Source organism: Anas acuta, chromosome 11 (assembly GCF_963932015.1).
Source record: "Anas acuta chromosome 11, bAnaAcu1.1, whole genome shotgun sequence".
In the NCBI taxonomy this organism is placed as follows: Eukaryota; Metazoa; Chordata; class Aves; order Anseriformes; family Anatidae; genus Anas; species Anas acuta.
In genome coordinates this window covers 2,894,169-2,918,796 of record NC_088989.1, presented here as the reverse complement: position 1 = coordinate 2,918,796, position 24,628 = coordinate 2,894,169, and the positions used below count along the sequence as shown (strand labels likewise).

The following is a 24,628-nucleotide window of genomic DNA, read 5'->3' as shown; positions in this document are numbered from 1 at the left end:
GTGAAGCATGCCCAGGTTCACAGCTCGGCAAAGCAGGCAAACACATGTCACAGCTGGAACATCTGGGGAAACCTGCCCAAGGCAATGACTCTGCAACATGTACCTTGAAAAGCTTTGAAGAGTTAGGGTCTGAAAATACATCCATCATAATTGATGTATGCATTGTAATTCTGATGAGTCTGTCTAATGTGATTTCCAAAAATATCTCCACTTTGAATTACCAGCATGATACCAAAAATCTTTGGGATTGTACATTTATTGGCTCTGTCAATGTTTTTTGCTTGTTTTTCTTTTATCAGGAGAGAATCCAAATATACAACGGAACTCTTACCATACCGATGCTGAATATGTCAGACTCTGGCCTGTATCAGTGTGTAGCAGAAAACAAGTATGATACTATATATGCCAATGCTGAATTGCGGGTGATAGGTGAGTAAATGTCATTAAAATGAAGACACTGAGTATAAGAGGACATTGCTTTCAAAAATCTGAAATTAAGAAATAACTAGATTAAATTCCACCTGGCAGTTCAAGCACGTTCATGTTTCCTTGCTTGTGCTTCAAGAACTATGTGGGAATGTTTTTGGATTTCATGGCTGGTTTAAGGGCAAAATCCTAATCTCATTTGTAGTCTGTTTTTCACATGCACTCAAGTTTAAAGAATACTATTTTTCACTTAATATTTTGAGTTATTAATAGCTATTCTGAAGTTTTAAAAATCATTTCAGGAAGTGGGAAAAATAGTTCTAACATTAAAGAACATGGCAAATGTTTATATAAAAGTAAATAACATACAAATAATCTAAATGATTACCAGAGAACCACATAAAATATAAATTTTTCACGTTATAAGTGTTCCCCTATCAATATGAAAATATAAAGGTTGTTCTACAGCCAAGTACTGCTGAAAGTGGTAAAACACTGACTTCAGGAGTAACTAACTGTTGTAGGTCTTAAGGAGAATTTTCCCATAAAATACTGCACATCTGTGCATACACTTTGAGTCAGTTAATAAAGAGAAAATTATTGATAAATTGTAAATGCATGTTCTAAACTCTGCAGATGAATACCTGTGGCTAGGATCAGGAAAAGTGTTTATGCTGCTGATGAAGCTTTGCTCAGGAACCTCCTTTGCAGACAGACCTCTTCTCCCAGTCTGCGCAGAATCCTGAGGAAGGATTGTGTGACTGGAGACTTTAGAAACAGCAGCATAAATGAGACTAAATGAATTCTGTGCTTTGGTATTAAAATATATTTTTCACGTTTGATACATCCACTCTTGCAGAAAGCTTAAAAGCAAAGCAATTATTGGATTCACCTACTACGTTACTCAGAAATTAGCTAGTTCATTTAATAACTTGTCAACTGCATACCATTGTGCTCTTTATTTTTAGCTGCGGCCCCTGATTTTTCAAAAAATCCTGTGAAAAAAATCTCCATTGTTCAAGTTGGAGGTGAGGTTACAATTGGTTGTAAACCAAGTGCTTCTCCCAGAGCAGTTATTAACTGGAGAAAAGGCTCAGAGGTGCTGCGGCAGAACAAAAGGTACTGTAATAAACTAGTTGCTGGATTGTTGGGTGTTCTGTTTTAATATAATTTAAACATCACTGAAACACAACCGACTTAGTATTGCTTTTGACAGCTCATTGACAGAAAACTTTGATGCCAGAGGCCTACTCTTCTTTAGCAGTGGCCATACAGTTCTGCAGCTATAAAGCTGATTGAGAACAAAGACAAACCGAATACACCCGGGTAATTGTATGATACATAAGCTCAAGTTCATCAACAGTTAATTCACTGGAATACTATCAGAGCTGACTGTTTACCACATGCAAAGCCTGAGTGAATCAGCTTCATGTAGGAGACATCAGTGGAGGCTTCAGAGAAGTGGAATATACCCTCAGGCTGCAGCATAATTGCTTAGCAGCTGTACAGGTTGTACAATAACCCGTATCGAAATCACCCTACAGATCCCCTGTCTTTTCTGTTTAGGCAGGATTTAGCCACTGGACCAACATGCCAGTACGCTCCCTAGCCAACTGATATGTAGTTGCATGGTCTTAAGCAGAACATTACTGACATTGGGTCTAACACAGCTGATAGTTTATTTGTGGGTTGCCACAAACTATGCTTAGTACTGTATGCCAATGCCAGTTACACAGTAAAGCATTAACTCAAGTCAATAAGTTGCTTTTAATGCAAGACACAGTGTGTAACCATGATTCTATTTCCATGTGGAAATGTAGGTAGATGAGTGAAATGGACAAGTGTCTAAGAACTATAATCTTTATCTCTTTCAGTTCATGAATATAACAGCAATACAGCAAACAGTATACGTTGTTAATAACAGTAAATTTGAGTAGACGTGGAAAATGCAAAGCTGAGAAGAGGTATTTCATGTAGGTAGTTGCAATAAAACAAAGCTATGGGTAAACAATCTGTGCCAGAGTCTGTAGAGAACTTTCCATTGATTTTTTTTTTTCCATCCTGTCAATAATGCCAGTTTTATTTTCTATTTAACTGCTCAGTTATTAACTGAAAATATTTTCCTAACTAGTGCTCAGTCAAATCTTTTATTTGCATTTTTGTATGGTCTATTCCACAAAAAAAGCCTATTCATTCCTACTGTATGGAGTCTCAGTCTACCCCTGTAGGACACAAAACATTCCCATTATGCAGTTTGCCATGGGTAAACCTTAACACTGAGTACAGGAGCAAGAAGGGCACCATCTAGAACTTGCATTGTAAATCACTGAATTAAGCTTAGACCTTGCTACTTCCAGCACCATGGTATTCCTCATCTGATCTGCTTATAAAAAAAAAAAAAAATATTTACATACTGCATGCCATATTTACTTGTACTTCTGTATTAATTTACTAACAATTATAAGCATGCTGCAATTTTTGAGCATCCCAGAAGGCCTTCTGCTGCTGAGCAAAAGTAAACAAAAGGAGCAAGATTTGCACTGAGGCAAATGCAAGGGATTTTAAACACTCCATGTGCAAAACAATATTACCAGTGTGTCCACTTCACTAGTGTGAAGTAGAATTTGAGGCTTTTTTTTATTATTAAATGACAAAATAGATAATGCCACAGTTTTAAAGAAGATAAAATAAATCGTCTATATGGTATTTTTTTTCCAGAGATCTTTGATAGAAAGCAGAAATGAAATGAGGATCTGTGTAGCTGTAATTTCTCTTCACAGCTAATTAAAATACTAAAATCACACATCTTTGCTCATAAAAAAGAAAGAACCTGCTCTGTCTTTCTGTATGTATGATTAAATCCTGACATGTACCATACAGATGCTCTGTTTTAACTATGCTCTGTTTTAACTAAAGCTTTCCTTATATCTGCTCACATTTCATTATGCAGCATTTATAGTCTATGTGGATTTCTCTTCTAGGATTTTAAAATCTGTTTGGGCTATATATGCTGGGGGGGGGGGGGGGGGGGGGGGAAGGAGGGTGTGAAGGGAAGAAATACCAGTCCCTTATGGTTCTGACAGCAAAACTGTGATGGACGTACTGCAAAATAAGTCAAACCACATAGCTTCCTGAGAATGATTTGGACAAATTCAATCTTTTGTTACAGAAATAGTGCAACTAGACCTATTTCACCCTAAGGGAAAAAGGATGTTCATTCTTTTTCACCTTCTTCCTTTCACTTGTGATAATAGGTTATGATGGTCATGCATGCATAGTTACTGCTGTCCCTGAACCTCTGAGCTATTAATATCACACAACACTGCTTTATATTAATGTCAGTTTAAGTGTGTAAATATAGATGTGCTAAATAGGAAAAGTTAATTAATAGACTATGCATCTTATTAATAAAGGCACCATGAAATACTTTATACTTGATTTCCTCTGGGGTTCTTCTGTCAAGCCTTTTTATATTTACAAAGCTGCAGTACTTGGGTGAAGGTCCTCAGCCTTTGAAGATGTTTTCTTCCTGCCCCATTCCTCTCTCCCGTCTTCTCTGTAGTTCAAAACCACCTTTACCTGAATCTTCACCTATTTGTATACTCTAGCTGATGTAGAATGTTTTATTACATTTGAATCATACACAAGTCCTTCAAAAAAATTCCCCAATCAATATTTTATATTAAATGGGAAAGCAAACATACATATATCAGGTCTGCTTACTGTTCTTCTTCTCAGTGTTCCTTCTACATTGAGTGTTCTATTTCATAGCTCTCAAAAATAATTGATTTTCACCCTAATTCATATGGGTCATCTTTTGTATAGTGGGCTTTATCTTTGGCTGGTGCAGCTGGCCACTTTGGAGTGGCAATGTGAGATTATCAGCTACAGGAATCAAAAGAAATCCCATGGTTGGCTAATCCTTGTTTATGTAATCCTTGTTTATGTCTTCTCTGTCTTCATGTGATTCCTCTAGTCAGCTTCTACATATTGTCTAGTACAGCTTCAAGATTTCTTTTGGGAAACTGACCTCCTCCTTTGAATCCAATTTTTGTGAAATAGGCTTTTGGGAGCAATGCCACTTGTCCAATGGGCTGCTGTCAAAGTTGGAAGAGATTTATTTGCCCTTTGCCAAATGCAAGACCTTTTCTTGGCATGTGCTGTGGATTTTAGCTAATGTGGAGATTAAATGCAGCAGAGAAAAAGAACAAACGTAATGCTATGAACTCCCAAGCTGGGGATTTTGACACAGATAGGAGCTATTTTTCTGTTATGTATTCTCAATAAATCCAGAGGGAGTTTTCTTCATCTCACACCTCACTTTTATCATCTTATGCACCCACTGAGGAAAAGTGGAAAAGAAAGAGTGGAAAGAATTCATATATTAAAGCAAATTTGCAAGTTTAGACTCTGATTTTATCATGAATGTATGTCATATCATCTTCAGTGGATTCAGGATGTTTTGTTTTTATTTTTTTTTAAATTGATATAAACATTTTAATAAATGGGAATTAGAACCCTATTTACTTACCAGGGAGAGGTGCTGTTCCCTCATCATGAACCAAGGATCCCTAAACACTGTAGTGAATGCATATAAACATATGTGATTCACTCCACTCAGAATTTAAATGAAGATAGCTGAGGGAAAACAAAGAAATGAGGTAGGCTGAAAAAATGCATTAGTCATATGCAGCACTTTCCATGCATTAATAATCAGTAAAAAGCAAATATTCATAATTTAAATTCTTTTCTGGGGACTGGACAAGAAGTATGTTTAGGGGTTAATAAGATATGCTCAATATGTTTTGGCTCCTGGTCTTGCCTGTAGGACAATCTTCAACCCCATCTCAGTGAAGGATGGTAATTGATTCTCTGCCATAAACAAAGCTGCTCTACCTGGTAAGTGTGGCATGGGAGAGAGAATTTATTTTTTGTATTTTACATTCAAGTTGCTGCCATTTCTCAAAGGAAATATGGCAGAGTGATTGAGCACTGAAATGAAAAGCTGTCTTTCAACAACCTTATACAAAGAAAAGTGAGCAGATGTTTTGATTGGAGACTACCACTAAGGGTTAGAAAAATTATCTGGTAATTGCTGAGGTCTCACAGTTGCCCCTTGGAGGCTCAGGCTCAGGGGGATTTTCTCCTGCTACCAGGAGAGATGCAACAACCCAACAGGTTTTGATAACCAAAGGGTCACAGCTGTATGTTGCACCTCGGCAGTCTCCTGTGCAGGACCACTCTTCTACAGCCTTCTGAGATTGCACAACTGCTGTCCACTTCTGTTTTTCTTCTGCTGCTCCACTGTTTGGAATCAGGTCTCTTCCCTGCTCCATACACACCCCCCAACACCAAAAAAAAAAGTTTTTAAAATGTCCGTCTTCTTGCAGACTGCTGTTGGAATTAGAAAAGGAGGAGATTTAAAAAAAGCAGTTAATTGGTAAACATGAGAGTCCCTCGATCTACCCATCAAATAAAACATATAAAGCATATTGCACTGTGAAATAGCATTTCAGCTTGAACCAATTTGAAAAGAAATGTGTCAGGGCAGTTCAACAAACTGCAGTGAAACATTTCAATTACCAGAATGTCAGCATTGTTTGTTTAGCTTGTACTGAAACCTTCCAGAATATCCATTATTTTAAATAAATAAAAAAAGTAAAAGTCCTGCTTGGGGAGGAATCATGACAAAATGGATTGAAAATCCCAAATTTTGTAGTAGTCTACTAACAAAGGAGAAGATTGATGTCACTTAAGTTTTATTTAGCTGAAGTCAATATGCAGTCTAAGGTAGTTATTTACTTTTTCTTGGCAGGCACCTCTATCTCAAATGAGATGCCTAACTTTTAGATGAACAAAGCAGGGGGAATGAAACACCTACAGTGTTTGAAAAAAAGAAACCTCTACTGAAGTCGCACTAGTTGAGTTTCACAGGCAAAGAGAAGCTTTGCTTGTCATGCTGGTTTGTGCCACAAACCACCCTGATTTATGCACCCACTGTTTGCAGATAAAGATAGTAGAGACATTTGTATGCTGGTAGCAAGTTTCATATGTGAAGTATTTTCTTATGCTATTCCAACATTTACCATCCTATTCCCAGCTTTCTACAGCAATGTGGCGAGGTGAATAGGAATGGGATATTAATATTACTATTATTTTATATTTTAAGTCCAGTTTTCGAAGCCTGGATTAAGTGTATTTCCATTTTATCCTTCTTGCTTTTCTACCACAAGAAGCTTTGCATAGCTTTGATGATATGCCTTAACCCTTCTATCTTATCAATGTCTGTGTGCTTGTAAAGAAGTTCATTTCCTATTTTAGTTTTTAAATAGAGCACTTGAAGTGTGGGCATCAGCAATCAGAGCAATTCCAGATATCTTAGACACCATCGCTGTAAGTCAACATGAATACAAATTAAGCTTCTCCCTTGATGAATTTCTAATTTTGCTTAGGGAACCAATGGAATTGATTCCACATCTGCTAAATTTGATTAATCACTTCAGTTCCATTCCTTGCTAACAACTAAACTGACAGAAATCAAAGACATGGATTTACCTGTCTGCTTTCTGTGTTTGGTCTGAGTTTGCATACTAAGATATGAAAACTCCTGCAAAACCTGAGCCTACTGTGTAGAATTGCTTTGTTTTTTCATTTCTCAGGCCATGCTAGTACAATGTATTTGTTGCTAACTGGATAAAACCCATCCTTACCTTCCCAATGGAATGCTGAGAGCTGTAAGGAGCGTTCTGTATTCTAGCTAAAAGTATCTCACGTTCAGATTAGAATGGTCTTCCCTTTTTTTTATGAATGATAGCAGAAAAGATATTGCAAAAGACAAGTAAGGGTGGAGATAATCTACTTCCTGAATATTTATTTGCCAACAGCAGTTCTATTTTTCTGTTTTCACTGTTGCGTGTAAGTATAAGTATACAAGCATTTTCCCAGGCTTACTTCTCGATAATGTCATTGAATCTAGCAGGATCATAAACCATGACAATACTCACTGAAGAGTGAGTAAAAATGAGCAGGAATGTTTGGTGATCCAGCAAAACTGCTAAAATTGGCATTACAAAAAAAAAAAAAAGTTTTACAATCAAAGGAATGCTAGAAAATACCTGAGACTGACCTGAAGTACCTCCGATCTTTCCTTCTTTGTGTTTTTCATGCTTCTAGTTAATTCTGTCTTTTCCCCCAAGAGGAGATGGAAGGCAGGGGAGGAGAAAGCTTATAACTGTGTGAAAGATGAGGAAGGAGATACGGGGGGAAGGAAGAATGAGAACAGAGGAGGGGAAGAAAAAGAATATTTTATTTTTCTTCTTAATCTTATTTTCCTTTGTTTTCCCTCTTTCTTCTTCTTCTGTTATCTTTCCATTTGAACTCAATCCACTGTAAAGTAATGAGAAGGCAGGAGGGGCCCCCCATTGCTACTTGACCCCATGAAACTCTGGCAGGCAGAAGACAGAATATTAGTGCAGAGGAAGACATAAGAAAGGGCTTTTCTATTTATTTTTTTCTTCTCTCTCCTTAGAGAGTTTCATAATGGAACACGCCAATAAACTTAATTTCATCATGTATTACTGACTACTTAATGTAATACTGTTTAGCACATCAGATAACGTGAGCATCAAGTAAGCAAATGAACCATATGTTCTCATGTTTAAGGAAGAGTGACAACCTGCATGATACTGGATTTATTACAGTTTCCCTTCTGTATGACATCTCTGTAATACAATTTTAAATTGTTCCTAGTCAACTCCTGGGAACCTTGTTAAGGTGAGCCTTTCCAAGGGGCTGTCCTACATGCTGAGATGTCCCAAGCAATCTGTCACTCTTCCATGTCATATGGAGTTGTAATAAACTAAGCCCCAGTGAGTGTCAGTGTTGTGCCCTCTCTCCCTTTTAGTTCATGTTCTGTCCCTGCTTCATGCACATATTCTGATTGATGTTTAGGATTTGATCCAAAGCCAGCTAATCTCACTGGAGCTTTTCCATTGACTTCAACAGGCTTTGAATCAAGGTTCCTAATTAGGAGTTCGCACAAAAAATAATGAGAGAATGCAACCTTCTGTGATCCTCTTCTAGTCCAAGTTGTACTGCCATGCACATCATTACTGTTGCACTTATTCTTGTGTGTATTGCCATAGCATACAGAATTATGAGCAGTGGATGAAAAGCATGCTGTGCTGCACTGCACAAACAACAAATAAAAGATTCCAGATGGAAAAAATTCTGACCTAAAAGTGATGTGAGAGGCAATGGCTAGATCAGGGTGTGTTGGGGATGTGATGTAAAAAGACGCAATAGGATGTTATTGATTGGCATGATAAGTAAATGGGTATCTCTTGCCAGTTATGCTCTAGATGTGGTGAATGAAAAGACAAAGAATTTCTGGGATTTTTCTGAGTGTGAAGAACTACATGAGACTGAAAACAGGAAACAGCACCTTGAAAATGTGGGTAGTGCTTGGCCAACATGAAGGATGTAAGAGGATACTAACACCTCTGCTTTAGCATGTGCTCGAGCTTGAATACATGGGATGTTATTGGAAATCAAAATTTTTACAAATAAATACCAATACTTTACTATGTCTTTTCTATGAAAACTAAAAATATTTTCAAATTTTCTATGAATGACAGAGCTGCTTAAGAGACTCATACAAGAGGTAGCATATTAGTCATACATAAAAATGACAAAATATTTATGTTCTGTGTTACTTCGAGAAAGGCTGTGGGTCTAAGGCTTGTGTCCAACCATTATAGGTCAAGTTAAGCACAAATTCTGTAGACAATCTGGGGATTGTCCCAGAGTTTCCTGCAAACCAACAACTAGCCAAGTCAAGGGGTACAGAAAGCTGGAAGTAATGAGACCTAAAGACACAAGAGCAAGGAAATGTACAGAGATAAGAGTGGTCAGTGTGGAAGGTGAAATGATCAAAGATGAATGAAGTCAGGCTAAGGAGAAGAGCAGAGGAATTCAGGGGATGAGCTCAGAGAGAACATCGATGGCAAAGCAGCAGTGAGAGCTTCTCACTGGAGAACGGGGATTTTGGTCCTTCCTTTTTTGCTCTCTTAGGAATTGTTTGCCCAAGCTTGGGAATTTGGACTACTCATTCCAAAATCCCTTTCCTGATTTGATTGTTAAAAATTAATCACTTCAACATTAGAATACACCTACAGCAAGAGCATCTCCAGTGCTGCACATCTAGTATGTGTATGTGTGCACGCGAACGTGCTGGTTCAGGGTTTCTAAAAACAAATCAGCACCACGCTGTGTACCTGGTGTCACTTGCTGCTAGTATATATGGAATAATTTAAAGTTAACTGCAGGTTTTATTGTACTTTTATTTTTGAAATATGTTCTGACAAGCAGATAGGGAAGAAGATTTCTCTAAGTGAATTAAACTCCCACACACAGGGTAATTCAGGGCCTTAAGTACTGTTTGAATTCCACTTAAGTCCCATATTAAGGTCTTAGTTTTACATCTGGAGTGAATTTGGTTGTATGAATGGCTGCCTCTGAACTTCTGATAATATCTGAATCATAAAAATAATGATTAATAGTGGAATTTGGTTGAATAGTAGTAGTGTGGGCACACCATCTTGTGCTGGAAGAACTTTTCTCTGATGTATCAGAGCTGTAAAGATCTTATAAAAGCAACAGAATTTGTTGGCAAATAGAAAATATGGAAACCTTTTTCTCTCACAATTCAGGTTATTTTCTACTTGGATTCTCACCACAGAATTTTGCAGTCTGGCTCCTGATCCTTTCCTTCTTAGTGTATTACTTTACCACTATATTTTTTTTCTACTATGAATGTTCACATTGACTGGTGTACAGCTAGATAAGTGTCATGTTTTTTTATGCCCTGTCCACAAAGTAGACTTGTACCTTTTTGGCTGGACTTGCTAAGGTATGGCTCTTGTCTCAGTCTAGTTTATATGAAATCTCATGACATCAGCTGTTTAGATTTCAGATAGGGTGAGGACAGACACATGGGAGAGAAGAGCCATAAGTGGGCCATATCTGTGAAATACGACATGAGAACAAGTTACTATGGGAAAAGGCAGGGTAGTGTTTGTTTTTTAAAAATTATTGCAATGATTTAGAAAGCTGAAGAGATTAAAACATTTGGGGGCTGTTATCTTTTGTTTTGGTCCATTATCAAACTAGCTGTTTGTTTGGCACGTCTTTCTTTCCTGTATGCATAGAGGTGCTGCTGCCCAGTATTCCACAGCTGCAAGTTTTGAGACATAATACTACAATAGGTTTAGGCACATATCTACAAACATGGTGTTTTTCCTACTTTTTGCTTTGGCCACCATGTAAAGACATTTGCCTGCCTCACATTTATCATGAGTATATTAAAGACAGCATAGCAATTATCACAGTTTTATGTTAATGAGAGTACAGTCTCCTGAAAATATTGTAATTTGTCTCAAAGCTTCACAATGGAGTAAAACTCAATTCGGATGTCTGTAGATATTTGCATAAAATAAATATTTGTAGTTCCAAATTGCAAAGATTCTATGCAAAAATAACGTTCATTTTTAGGTACATTTAGAAATTTGGGGAAACAGGAATAGTGTTTCATTGACACCTTTTACCATTGTTAATGGTATTCTAAGATGTTATTTCTAAGATGTTTTAATAAGACTATTCAGATAGATTGTGTAATTTTGTTTTGATCTAAATAGTTAACACAGAGTTTAATGGCATTTATTTTATTTCCAGTTAATTGTCAATCAACTCTGAAGCTCATTTATACCAGCATGCAGATAAGGAAAATCTTCATTTAAGCATAGTTTATTAAATGGCAATAGTATTAGCATACAAATTACACTCAGAATAGGATAAACAGGTACAAAGATCATTAACATATAATACAGACAGTTGGATCTCAGATGGGACTCAGTGGGACCTTTTCAAAAATACCAGAGCTGTCATCAGCAGGTACAATTCATTCACTCAGTCAAACTTTACTCGCATTTACATCTGCATAAATCAGTAGGAATACTGAGTCACTTGAGATCTGTGCTCAAGTGGCTGTCCCTTGCTTGCTTCTCCTTGTGCTTTTTAATTCAGCCTCTCTCATGCTTACCAATCTTCGCAAAATTAGAAAAGTCAGTTATTGTCTCAGCGTCTGCTAGCATACCTGAAGACATTTATAAACAATAGCTTTTCATAGCCTGTGAAAGCAACGGTGGTTTTGCTCTTGAGCACTAAAGTGAGACTGCGAAGACATGGTTTCAAATAGGATTTCTCAGATAATAAAAATTACTTTGCCTCTGATTTCATCAGATCCAGCATACTCCCTTTTTATCTGCACAGTGCCGTGATGATGACTTCAATAACATTATGAGGTGTCAGACACTTGATGTTAGAGGCAGACAGGAGAAAAGAAGGGTGAATCTTTATATCAAGTATCAGGGTTACTTTATTTTGAAAGGAATTATTTTATGCCCTTGAAAAGATAACTGTACTACTGGAAGTACTGAAATCTGCAGACATAGGTTTGAATCACCCCTAGTATTACACCAGTGCAGCTCAGCTGATTTTGATGGAGATTTCAAAGGCATTTGCTGTATTGAATTAATGTAATTGACATCCATGAATTAAAATTGTACATCTCTAAAACAGATAGGCTGAACAATACAGCAGTGCACAAAACACTTCAAAATCTAATGAGTTGACACCTCTTTCTTTTCTCAGATTTTATTTTTCTATCGGCCTTGCTAAATACATATTATTCTTTCATGCTCTTAAGATCAAAGCAAATAGCCATCAACAATCTTTTGTTCACATGAGACAACACTTTCGGAGATGGTTTGTTTGGCCTGGTTAATTAAAAGCTGTACCTATCATCCCTGCTTGATTTCTCAAGTTCTTTACTTAAAAAGTATGTGTGACAATTTTAATGAGCTCTCACTTCTTCCCAGTTTCATGTCTTCTGCAGAAACATTGCAAACTATTCTTTTGAACATTATGCAGAGTTTTGACTCCAGCAGATCTTGGGTAGCCTGTTTTCCCTTCTCACATAGCACTTATCTTCCACATTAATGGAGTGACTCAGAGAGGACAAGGACACCGATCAATCCCATGAAATTACCAAGTTAAAAGCGAACAAAAGGACATCACTTACACTGTTCTTAAATGGGGAAGAACTTCTCCCAAGCTGGTATGTGACTGATAGTTTACGGAGACTCAAATTTCTTTGGATCATTTCCTGAAATCAGTCATCATCCTGCTCAGAAAGGCATCACCTCTGGAGCCAAACCCTGGACTGGGGCTCCCTTGGCTCTCCTGGGTATGTCCTCAAACTGGGCTTTGACAGCTGTTTTATACCTGCATCATCTACTTGAAGTGAACTTCATCCACCATACCCAGCTCTCTGTGGGGCTGGTTCCCAGGCTGGTTACATATGGAATGGTATTTCAGAGCATTTCCAATCAGCTCGTGTGTGCTGGAACGTTGTATGAGTTTATTTCACCGGATTTTCATCTCTTCATTTCCTTATGGTGTCTTTACTTAATTGAGCTATTTACCCAGAGGTAGCACCTGCATAATTCAGGCAGGAACATCAGCATCAGCATGAGCCTGATAAGCACTGAAGCATTTTGTAAGTTGGAGATGCCTACGCAATCCCTTGCTGCAACAGGACTTCATGAACAGCTGTGTCCCAAGTAGCTCCTTTCATTCTTCTTTCTCCTCCTTTACCAGCGACATATTTATCAGCTCCACTGCAGATCTTTTGATGTTTGTCCCTTGACAAACACTCATTTACTTATGGAGTAAAGTCCTTTTTTTTTTTTTTTTTCTGGCAGAGAAGACATTCTACTTGCGCTATACTGGGCAAGTTAACTTTTCTGTCTTGTCACAGTACTTGAAGTTACCTTGTCTCCTGATGCAAATGGTAAGAATTATTATCTATAGGCTTTGTGCAGTCTAAAATGTTGTGAAAAGTAACGGTTTTCAGCAAGCCTTTCAGCAGGTGAGACATGCATTTCACAGCTTCTTTTTAAATCGTTTGTAAGAGCTTGATCTGAAGCCCATTAAAGCAAATATTCCCATCGCCGTCAGAATCACAGTATTTGGAAGATAAATGGAAGAGGACAGAGTGCAGCCCCTCCGAACCCACCCATGGCACAAAGTCACGGCTGTGAGGAAGTTTATGTCAACTTTGCTGTTCCTGGCAACTGGGTCGGTATTTCACACAGCTTTTTTCCATGCATTTGAAATGCATCATGTTGATTTTCTGCTGTGTTCTGCCTTCTCATCCCTCTCCTGAAACAGACCTTGGTATATCTGGAAATCACTTTTTTTTTTCCCCTTTAATTCTCTTTTCTGCTAGCTAATTACTCCGGATCTCATTGTGTTTTTACATAAATTCTGCCCGAGTGTTGTATTTACAGCTAGCTCCCTAATTGTCTTTAGGTAACGTGACCTCTGTTTTAAGCAGCTCTGAAGCTTTTGTTAGCTCATGGCTTGTCTTTGCTGAGCTCTGTTTTGATCTGCTGAAAGAGCCGGTCCAGCCCCAGCCTGCCCAGTTGTGGAAGTATTACTTCAGAACAGCATTTCTAAAGATCAAACATTACCTCATCAGCCCTTGAGTGGGTACAAACCCCTCTTAGTAAATAAATCACGAAGCTGTGAATTATTCAGATCTCAATTCCTAACAAAGAATACATAAGGAAAAAAAAAAAAAAAAAAGTCTAAGCTAGATATCACTAAACATCAGTGAAAAAGCCATAACCAGTAATCCTTAGAGGACTAAGCACAGAGCTTGTGCATTCAAAGATTCTTCCCTTTATTACTGTGTATCTTTAAAGACTCTTTTTTTCCTGGATATTTACTTATAGTGGAAGCTTCCGGGGACTAGGATTGTCCGGTTTTGTCTCATGCCCACTTCTAGATTCCAGTCTGTACGTGGAGCTTTTAGGTACAACTGCAGGAAAAATAATAGGGCATCAATATTTGATGGTGAGAGAGACACTAAGTTGTCTCATTATATCTTATAATTCAGGTATACAATTTATGAGCATTTGCTGATCCACACTTGAGAATCTGTTGGCACCGTAATAAAGCCAGCATACATTAGCTAACCAGTCAATTGAATCAACTATTTTATCACCAGCAGTTTCTGATGACAGTGTTTTCTTGCGGCTGGTACAAACTGGTGTGAAGAAATGCATCATTAATGCAAAGAACATTGCAAAGGCAGAAGTGAAAAACCTGTAAGTGTTTCCTCATATTTAAACCCACCTTTGAGATATTGTCCTCGGGTGTCTCCCCACACCAAGGAGATGCACTTATAACCTCTGGTTTCTTGCTTATTCATCCTTCCTTGTCTGAAAATGTTGTATGGTTGATACATCATTACGTTAAAAAGTGTACTTTGTTGATTTGTATTTTGCTTCTCTCTGACATATTTGTATATATGATATTAATATATGGATATATTAATGTGGATATATGATAGATTATTAAACCCCAACTTATTTTCTCATCATACTACAAATTGCAGGCAAGCAACCACTGCAGTACCTGGTGATTATTGCCAAGGTAACAAAGATTTTTCATTCAAACCTGAATCCTTTCCCCTCTCAGCTCCACAGCCCAGTGAGAGACACATGGGCACCCTGGAGGAGCTGAAAGGGCAGGAAAGTGTCCTTGCTGCCATGCAGATGTCCCAGTTCAGGGCTCCTTGCTCCTAAATTTGCCCCTGAGCAGGGGCAAGTCTTCTACAGAGTCAGGACTTTACAAGGAGAGAAATGAAGGGACGAAGCAGCATGCATTGTAGCTGATGACAAATGGACATTGCAAGGTGAATTCAATCAGGACTGAGGCACAGTAAGAGCATCCTGCTGGTTCAGCAGTGGGAGCAAATGGGGGGGGTGGAGCACACGACATCCAGAACATCACAAGCCCAGTGTCCTGCCCCCATGGTTGTGCTCCCCTCCATCCAGCATCAGCTGGACACCTTGTGTCTCTGCTGCAGCCCCTGCTTTGCAGCTCCCTGGCAGGGCTGCAGGCCGGGTTGGCCTCTGTGTTTCAAAACAGGGTCAGAAATCTGAGTCTGGCGCTTCCCTCTGTCAGCTGCGAGGCTGGGAGAGGGTAATGGGAAGCAGAACAAGGCCTGATGTGTGTTACGCTTGTAGCTACAAGCTTATAAATACAAGAGTGGAATACAGCAAGATGCTGTGATGGTTTTTGTGATTTAACAGCTATGATAGTACTGCCAGCTTCAACTTCTGCTCTTGTTATTGTTCGTTTCCTTTAATAATTCATTACATCATCCAATCTTATGTTGTCAGTAATAAATATTAAATACCCAAGCTGTGATGCATGAATTAGATATTTTCTTTTTATAAAAGGATTCTTGTATTAGATTTAAATGTCAATTAAAAGAAGAAAATAAAAGAATAATGCAGTGCTTCTGTGAGCACTGGAATGAATGAAGCCTCTTTTCTCTTGGATTTATGACTTACATCTGGATTTTGACAGATCTAGGAAAGTGCGGTGTCTGAGCACTGCTTTTCCCTGTTAGGTGCAGATTCTCTGATGCCTGCTAAGCAGAGTGCTCACGGTGGCCACACTGGTAGGAGGGACTCTACATGGAAACCCTAATCCCATTTTCTTGAGACTTCAAGGAACTTCGTGACTTTCGGCCCACTGTCCTTCTGAGCTCAGAAAAAAATAACCAAAATATCTAGCAGAGGCAACAGGTGGATGGAGGAACTGACACAAAATAAAGAAAATCTTATTAGATAATATTATTTTCTGTCCTAAAGTTCATTGCCCAGATAAATCACTTTTCATTTTGAGACTCTCTACTTTTGATAGATGCCTGTTCTGTGTATTTGTGAAGGAAATCCCCAAACCCTGAAGCTCTGTCCTTGTGTGTAAAAGCAAAAAGGTTCCTGGCATGCCACGAAAGCCTACCTAAAGAAAACTTAAGCTGAACACTGCACTGGCTTATATCCTAATGTAGCTCATTGACAAGAAGAAGCATGTAAACAAGCTTAGAAATTAATTTTGTCCATAAAACCCAGGAGTGGTTCTGAAATTACTATTAAATGCAATTTACCCAATCCTCAGCAAACTGGTGTGAACAGCATAGTGACTAACAAGGTGATTTGAGGGCCCTGTGAGACAGCGGTGTATTTGATTTGGCTCCTTGGCTTGTGAGATGGCATTTCAGCATCTCAGCTAGTCTGCTAATGTCTTTTAATAATCCTGACAAAATTGCACAGGCAGCTGGCCTCAGACATAACATTAGTATAGCATCAGAACATTGAGATCTGGAAAAAAAGCTCCCTATGGTAAAATATAGCACAATTAGGTAACAAGTTGGGTCTTCCTTCATTCTCTTGAGACTCCTAATTTTACTGCAAGTGAACTAGATAAGTTAATGGTCAATTCCAGTATGTCAATACAACTTTCCCAATATAGAAATCAATAACAAGGAGAGGTGAAAATTAGTTGATACATATTCCCCATGCTGTAGAAGAGAAAAAAACATACTGGAGGCATTTAAATATTAGAAAAAAAAAACATTCAAATTTTGTAACAATTCCTGTAACAGAAGTATTTTTTTCTTCTTTTTTTTTTTGTGTGTTTGCTTGTTTGTTTTCCCAGGATCGTCTTCCTGGAGGATGGCAGTCTCAGGCTCTACAACATCACCAAGTCAGATGCTGGGGTTTACACTTGTATAGCAACAAATCAGTTTGGAATTGCCAGAAATTCAGGGAGCCTGACTGTGAAAGGTACTTTAGTATTTTTCTTTGGGCTTTATGAATATTAGAAAGCATTTTTGCTGTTGTTGTTTTTTATTTTTATTTCACTGGGATGCCCAAAACTGTGCCAGTCAGTATTCCAATCAATAGTGACAGGTTTTTACTTGCAGTTTACAGCTTAAAATGCTTGCAGCAAGGGAAACCTCATGACCACACCAGCTTGATGATCAATTTGTTTATCAGCAAGGTCTCCCAAGATATCAACAGAAATGTACAGTAGCATTAATAATGATATTTGCACTGCAATACCATGTTGATGTCGCAGACATGGGCTGCACTGTTGCAGTTTGGTGGCCCCTGTGCAGTGTGTTTACATGAATTTATTCAGCTCATTTATAATTTCTATCCTATCTGAGATTCAGAAGAGACTTTAAAGTTGGGGTGTAAAAAAGAAATAAGACACTATGAATTAATCTGAAAATCAGGTGGATTTATTTTCTTCAGCACAGATACATGTTGCACAGATATACATTGCATATGTTGCATCCCCACAGATCTGAAAGCCACCCACTCCTCCTCTGCGTCCCAGCTGCTGCATGCTACTTTGGCAAAAAAACTCTAAAACAAATCAGAGCCAAGTGAAAACTATTCTTTATGTCTTCACTTGGCTTTTGACTCTGAGTATTAAAATGTCCATCTTCCACAGCCCTTCCCCAGCCTAATTGCTGCATTAACAATAAAGTAAAGAATCTTTTAGAATATCTTCTCTGCTTTTAGACTATTTTGTTTTCCTGGATATAGTCTGAAAGTATTTGATTTTTTGTTTACATTTCCCTACATTTTATTTTTGCTTCACTTAAACCATTTTGACAGTTAGCTATAGAACCGTGTAACTAAGCAAGTCTTTTTCTGAAGGAAGAATGAGGAACATCCTCTTTGCACATTACCATTATATTCTTCTTCATAATGAATATGGACTAAAATTTAAATTCTCTCCTTCCAAAGAAAACAACTTGTCTCTTTGAAAGTCTTTAAAAGTGAGCTCTTCTCAGTATGGGTGGTTATAAAAAGCCAAACTGTAAATCCTCTAAGCCAAAGTGGGAACTCATGAGATACTGGATAGTGTAACTACAAAGTTAATACACAATCCAGGAAGGTGGGCACTGGCAGAAAAGGAACTTTTGTGCAAGGTCCCACGTGGGTGGCAGTCCCTGCTCGCTGCAGTGGGCATCATTTGGGCACATGGCTTTGCTCAGCTTCACCTGGCCTGGTCCCAGCGCAGTGATGCTCTAGAGGGTGTGCCTTCCCTGCAGTGTTTTCACACATTTTTGAAACTCAGATAAATGCATCATGGAAGACATTAAAGTCTATTACATCCAAAGCAGTCCTTTGCTTCAAGTTTTTGCTACGCTGATGGATGGTCTATCTCCGTTAGTAAAAAAGTGTTAGAACCAACTTATATCTCAGGTGGGCTAGTCCAGAGCTGGAGGACATAAAAAGAGATACTGTTTGTGTAGCTGTTCCTGTGAGCAGCATGTGAAATGAATGTGCTCTGTATTCTCTGATGTTTTATCAATTAGGGGAAAAAAAAGAAGGAAAACAGAGAGAAACTTAACATGTTTTCTTTCTCTTTGTTCCTTCATGATCTTTTCAATGCAGATGTTTTCTTATACATGTATTCATATTTGTTGATTTTAAATGAGAAGAACAAGTTAAAATATGGAACTTGTGAGATTATAATAAACATATTTATCAGTTTTGCAAAAGAGCTAACATTAAAAATGGTTGCAGTTACAAGAAGAGCATGTTATTAAATACAATTTGTAATTCTGTCTTTTTTTTTTTTTTTTTTCCCTGTGACTTCAGAATGTTTACTGTAGCCTGCAGGAATGTCCTTCTTCCTAACCTACTGCAGCTGTCTAAAACTGCTTCATACTCATACTATGAAAGAGCAATTAGCATTGATGCAGTGCAATGTGTAATCCGAGATGATGTTACAGCACAGCTAGCAGTGAATAAACCAAGAAGTTTAGGGTTTAGGCAGCTCTGACTTCATTAAAGTTAGATACCATTTCACATACCACATATATACATCCTAATGAAGCAATATGGGAAAATCACATTAAAAAAATGAAAAAAATATTTTGTTTGGCATTTACAAAGTTTATTAAAACACTCAGTAACAACATGGTATAAAAATGATCTTGTTTGCAGGGAACATTTGTTTTTGTTTCCCCTCTGGAGAAGTTTTGGCTGTTCAATTATAGGCCTCATTGCTTCAGCATTATTTTCAACTGAAATGTCAGAACTTCGAAAAGCATATCTAATGTGCAAATTAAGTTTATTGCTGCTCATTGAGTTGTTTATTCTTTGTGTGAGAAGTCTTTATTATACCTCAAGCACTCACAACATCTTATCTATTTTCTCCTCTGGAATGGGATTTGCCATATAATACATGTCTGAAGTTGCTAAGCAAGATAGATAGATAATGTAGATCCAAGAGCTTTTAAGAAGCTTTTAAAAGTATTTGAGGTAGTAGTCTTAAAGACAACTTCATAAAAGAAGCAGAAATTATCACACAAGTGAACCACTCTGCATCAGTAGTATTACTGGATATGAGTAGGCTAGAACAGGAGATACAAGAGGATGATAATCTCATAATAAAATGGATTTTTTTTTTCTAACACTGCTAAAAAGCACACATCACATACAAACTCAGTATAATTCCCAAAAGATCAGTCTTCAACATTTATTTGGTGGAGGCAAATAGGTTCCTAATAATAAGGAAGTGCAGTTCTTATGAAATTAGAAGCATGTCATTATTAGGATTTGTCATGTTAGAAGAAGAAACCTTTATGTTTTGTTATTCCAAAATATCAGTTCAGTAGTGAGTTCCATTGAATGCATTTCTACAAAATATTTATACTAAGGTTCTCATTCAATAGGTTTTTAACAGAGAAATGATCTCTGGAATTTTTAATCTGTCCAATAACATTACATAACAGGATTGCATTTCTATTATTTCTTGTCTTTTCTATTATTCTGATCTATATTTCTGATCATTTCTATTATTCTGATCTTGATCCTCTCTTTGAAGGTGTGATCAAATAGTGGCACAAAAATATTACTGACCTTATGAGGCAACCATAATAATATTGGAACTTTCTGTTGAAGAAAACTCCAAAAATTCTCAACCAGTTTAATCACAAGAAACTAATGGCCCCTTCCCGTACAACAGACAATGGACTCTGATAGAGTCTTAAAAACTTCACAATTAAAAAAATTTACATCATTTGTTATTTTTATTCTATAGGTTTCAGAATGTAACTATTGAATATGATTACAAATGATGTGCAACCCTAATTGTATCATTCTTGCTTAGTTTTTCTTCAACTTTTCCATAGAAATAAATGGATTTTTCTACAAAAAAAAAAAAAAAAAATCCATCATTGCTACAAGTAATATAATTTCATAGAATCATGTTATTCATGTTGATCTATTTCAGTTGTGAGAAGAATAATGGAGGAAAAAAAGAGTGAGAAAAGAAAACTTTGTAGAAGTGTTCTGTAGTTCCCAGATACTTTTCAACATTTATTCTATAAAAGTTACCTGTTCTTCACAATGGAATTACTTCACTTGAGATTTATGGAGTCAAGCTCTTTGCCAATGTGTGCTGAAATCAGTGGAGTTGTGCCAACAGAGAATATGGCCCTTGAATCATCTGGAATTTATTGTATGTGACACTCTGCTTCCAGGGAGAAGAAGAGATTGCTTTAATTTAATGATCAAGTATCTTCCAGACAGTCATCTGAGTCCTTCACATCTCTGCAGTCCTTGACTTCAGACAAACCGATGGTGCTGCCATGATGACAGTTTTACATAGTCATGAGAAGCAATCAGAGTAGACAGAGAAATTTGAGAAAGTGTTCCAAGACTGAGCTCTAGAACCCCTGATGCTCTCTCTAGACAGACAGCTTCTTAATGATTCTGGAACAAGAAAATATAAAATAAATAAATAAATAAATAAAACACTAAAAAAAAAAACCAAAACACACTTTATGTACCTATAACAATAGAAATCACACAAACTCTTTGTTGACTTTCCTTGGATAATGGTACATGATGTCTGCAGCAGGTATAACACTGAAACCAGTATTTTTTATTTTTTATAAGCTTTTAAAATGCTGTCAGAAAATGTAACATTCTAACTTGTTGCTACTTGACCAGTGCTATAACAATCACTGACCTAGCATAGCTCAGATGCCAGGAAGAAGCTGGTCAGGTTATTGCCTGTGTATACATGTATATTAATCAGTTACCACAATGATGGTAACAGTTTGAACAAAAATGTCTTTGACGGTGAGGCGTTGGATGCACTGTCATGCACGAACATTTTGGAACCATAACCTTGGTAACCAAAATCCTGAATTTTCAAATAGATTTCTAACACGCAGGGTTAAGCCAGAATGAACACAAAACTAATACAACTCCTGCAAATTTTCTTCTCCTCCTCTCACATTATTTTCAGAACGCATTAATATTGTTGAATAGATTCTGCTCTCATTTTATTCATATGCCTCTCAGTTCTCACCATTTTATAACACTTTCATGCACAAAAGCTTTATTCAAGGGAATTGCTTACAACAAAGTGGTTGTTATCTCTAATCTATCTGCCAGTCATAACAACAAAAGTGAAGTCATATAAATCCATTTCTTTCCCCTTCAGCAAACTACTAGTTCCCTTAATAAGATCTGCAACTTTGTTTCCCAGTGTAAGGGGTTAAAAAAGATTACACAGATAGTTTTTCTGTCTGTTGTGGTATTTTCTCTGAAGCTGTAATGTAAACACCACAGTGAGGTACAGCTAACATTAATATAGATTAAGGATCTCAATGCACATAGTACACAGAGACAGATACTGATTTTGCGTTTGCTGCAGTTTCCTGCAAGGAGGGATTTTCAAGTCTGAAGAACTGTGGGCATATTTCTAACAGTCTTACTAATGAATTCTGCACTTTTAAAGCCAAAATCATATCTATCGACTGTGGGTTTTACAAAGTAACATATGACTAATTTAGCATGTTGCCTCTGACATCTGCTTGCTCTCAGAGCACACAGAGTGCTCATTGTATTGATACTGCAAAAGTAATAGGCTACACATGGGTAAGAGTGTTCTCAAATCATCATCATATTAGAGATAATCTTCTTTATTATGGAACATTTGGGCCAATTTTACATCATTTCACAAATGGCACAAAACTCATTCAAGATCTACTATTTTTATAAGCATTTTAATAAAAAGGATTTTTTTTTGTCTCCACAGAAAAGACTGTAATTACTATTCCACCTTCTAATATGGATGTAACAGTTGGAGAAAGCATAGTCCTTCCATGCCAGGTGTCTCATGACCCTTCCCTTCATGTGGTGTTCACATGGTCATTCAATGGAAATAGTATTGATTTTAAAAGAGGAATGCATCATTTTGAAAGAATTGGAGGGGTAAGTTTTTAAAACTCTTTAGTGCTTAATGAAACTACTTGCCACAGTCTTTAGACCACGTAAGCATTTTTCATAATTCTTCCATCGCTATTGATATGCATGGCAAATCATTGTTTCTTTACAAGGGCTGCAGCCATTTATTTTTCTTTCTTAAATTTCATAAAGTCACTTGAGTTATTTGTGAAGCCATAATAAAAATGTCCGCATGAAAGAAACTGATGATAGCTATGAATATTTTAATTTAAAAGCTGAATTTTTTATTAATATTGAGCAATTTATAAAAATGTCCAGTATGGAAAGCATGTTGTGAGTGATTAGTTTACTTTCTTTGCATCTCCAGGAATCTGTTGGGGATTTGATGATAAGAAATATTCAGCTACATCATTCTGGGAAATATGTGTGCATGGTACAAACAACTTTAGACAGTCAATCTGCAGCAGTAGATATAATTGTAAGAGGTATGTCTCCTAATGTAGATTTTATATCCCCTGAAGGAATTAGTATTTCTTTACATCAGTTGTTGTTTAAAAAGTCCTAGGATGGTGATGCAACATTTCAGTAACACCATGGGAGATCTGTACAATTGTGCCATAGCCTTTTTTGAAGGTAAGCTTTTCTTGCCTTGGAGTTCAACATGGTAGGACATGGGGAAGGCCTCTTCTTTCAACAGAATGGTGTCACCTACCATTGCTGGGCATCTCCGGGTTACAGTGCAGGCTGGAAAAATCAAAAGAACAGACCCCCTTCCATTCTTTGGAGATAATATGAAAGATCATTTTCTAGATCAACTAAGTGATAAGATTGAGGTTTTAGCTAATCCTTTTACTGCCAGCAGCAAGAGAAATGCTGTGATGGGAGCAGATCCTGTTACCCCTAACAGATATCAGAAATCTGTCTAAAGCACCATTTTGCATTTTTGCTGAATGTTTGTTCCTTGTTTTTCATTAAATTTCATAGGAACTCTATAGATGTTGTATGGTTCAATGAAAGACACACTGGGAAACTTTCTTTGTCAGTCTCTCTCTCTATATAAATTATTATTATTATATCTATAATTTCTTTGTATTTTTCTTATTGGTAACATGAAAACATTCATTTTTCTGACTTAAAACCCCTTATTAATTAAAAAATGGAATACATACATGAAGCCATTATTTAGCGATTGTGCTAATTTTATGAAAATGCACCTTCATGAGTAATGCCACAGCTCAGTCCATCAGTCTTTTTTTTTTTTTTTTTTTAATACATTTGTCTTAAACTTATTTTTGAATTAGGCCCCCCAGGCCCACCAGAAGATGTTAAAGTTGAACATATTTCTAGCACTACTGCTGTGTTATCCTGGAAGTCTGGAATAGATAATAATAGTCCAGTCCAGATCTACAGTGTTCAGACAAGGACTCCTTTCTCAGTTGGATGGCAGTCAGTTCCGACAGGTGAGCAATTTGAGGGTTGTCTTGTATTGTTTGCATATACCATTAATTAATCCAAAAATACATTTTCATTGACATATTCATTTTACTTGTAGTTCCTGAAGTCCTTAATGGCAGGACTCACAAAGCAACAGTGGTTGACTTAAGCCCTTGGGTTGAGTATGAGTTTCGTGTGGTTGCCAGTAACAGCGTTGGAATCGGGGAGCCAAGCAGACCATCAGCTCTACTGAAAACCAAAGCAGCAGGTAGGTCCCTGGTTTCTCCTAATTTATTATTTTTTCTACACAAACACACTGCTAGTTCTCCAGTGTGAGAGGTCTGTGGCAGAAGAGTCTCTCTCTTGCAGGGTTGCTTCTATATTTGCCTGGCATTGTAACGTATGGCTCCTATGTCTTCTTGACAGCACACCTGCAGTACTTGATGTGAGGGATGCTTGAACATGACTTAGAATTACCCCATGCTTTTCTCTCCAGTTCAAGATCACCTGGGCCAGCAATAAAGGCTGGAGCTGGCCCATACTTTTTTACATCCCCAAAAATC

General features: G+C 37.3%; 1 protein-coding gene across 13 annotated transcripts in view; it reads left to right on the top strand.

Annotated features, from left to right (window-relative positions):
• The window catches only part of LOC137862403 (contactin-6-like), a 144,840-nt gene that overhangs the window by 101,546 nt on the left and 18,666 nt on the right, over positions 1 to 24,628 (top strand). For 12 of the 13 annotated variants that reach the window (XM_068694470.1, XM_068694467.1, XM_068694471.1 and 9 more), the window contains 7 exons: positions 300 to 429; positions 1,395 to 1,545; positions 17,062 to 17,189; positions 22,483 to 22,658; positions 22,999 to 23,116; positions 23,933 to 24,091; positions 24,184 to 24,333. In XM_068694470.1, the coding sequence (XP_068550571.1) occupies positions 300 to 429; positions 1,395 to 1,545; positions 17,062 to 17,189; positions 22,483 to 22,658; positions 22,999 to 23,116; positions 23,933 to 24,091; positions 24,184 to 24,333 (1,012 nt within the window). The remainder of the gene's footprint in view (positions 1 to 299; positions 430 to 1,394; positions 1,546 to 17,061; positions 17,190 to 22,482; positions 22,659 to 22,998; positions 23,117 to 23,932; positions 24,092 to 24,183; positions 24,334 to 24,628) is intronic. The other variant, XM_068694461.1, reaches the window with a different exon arrangement.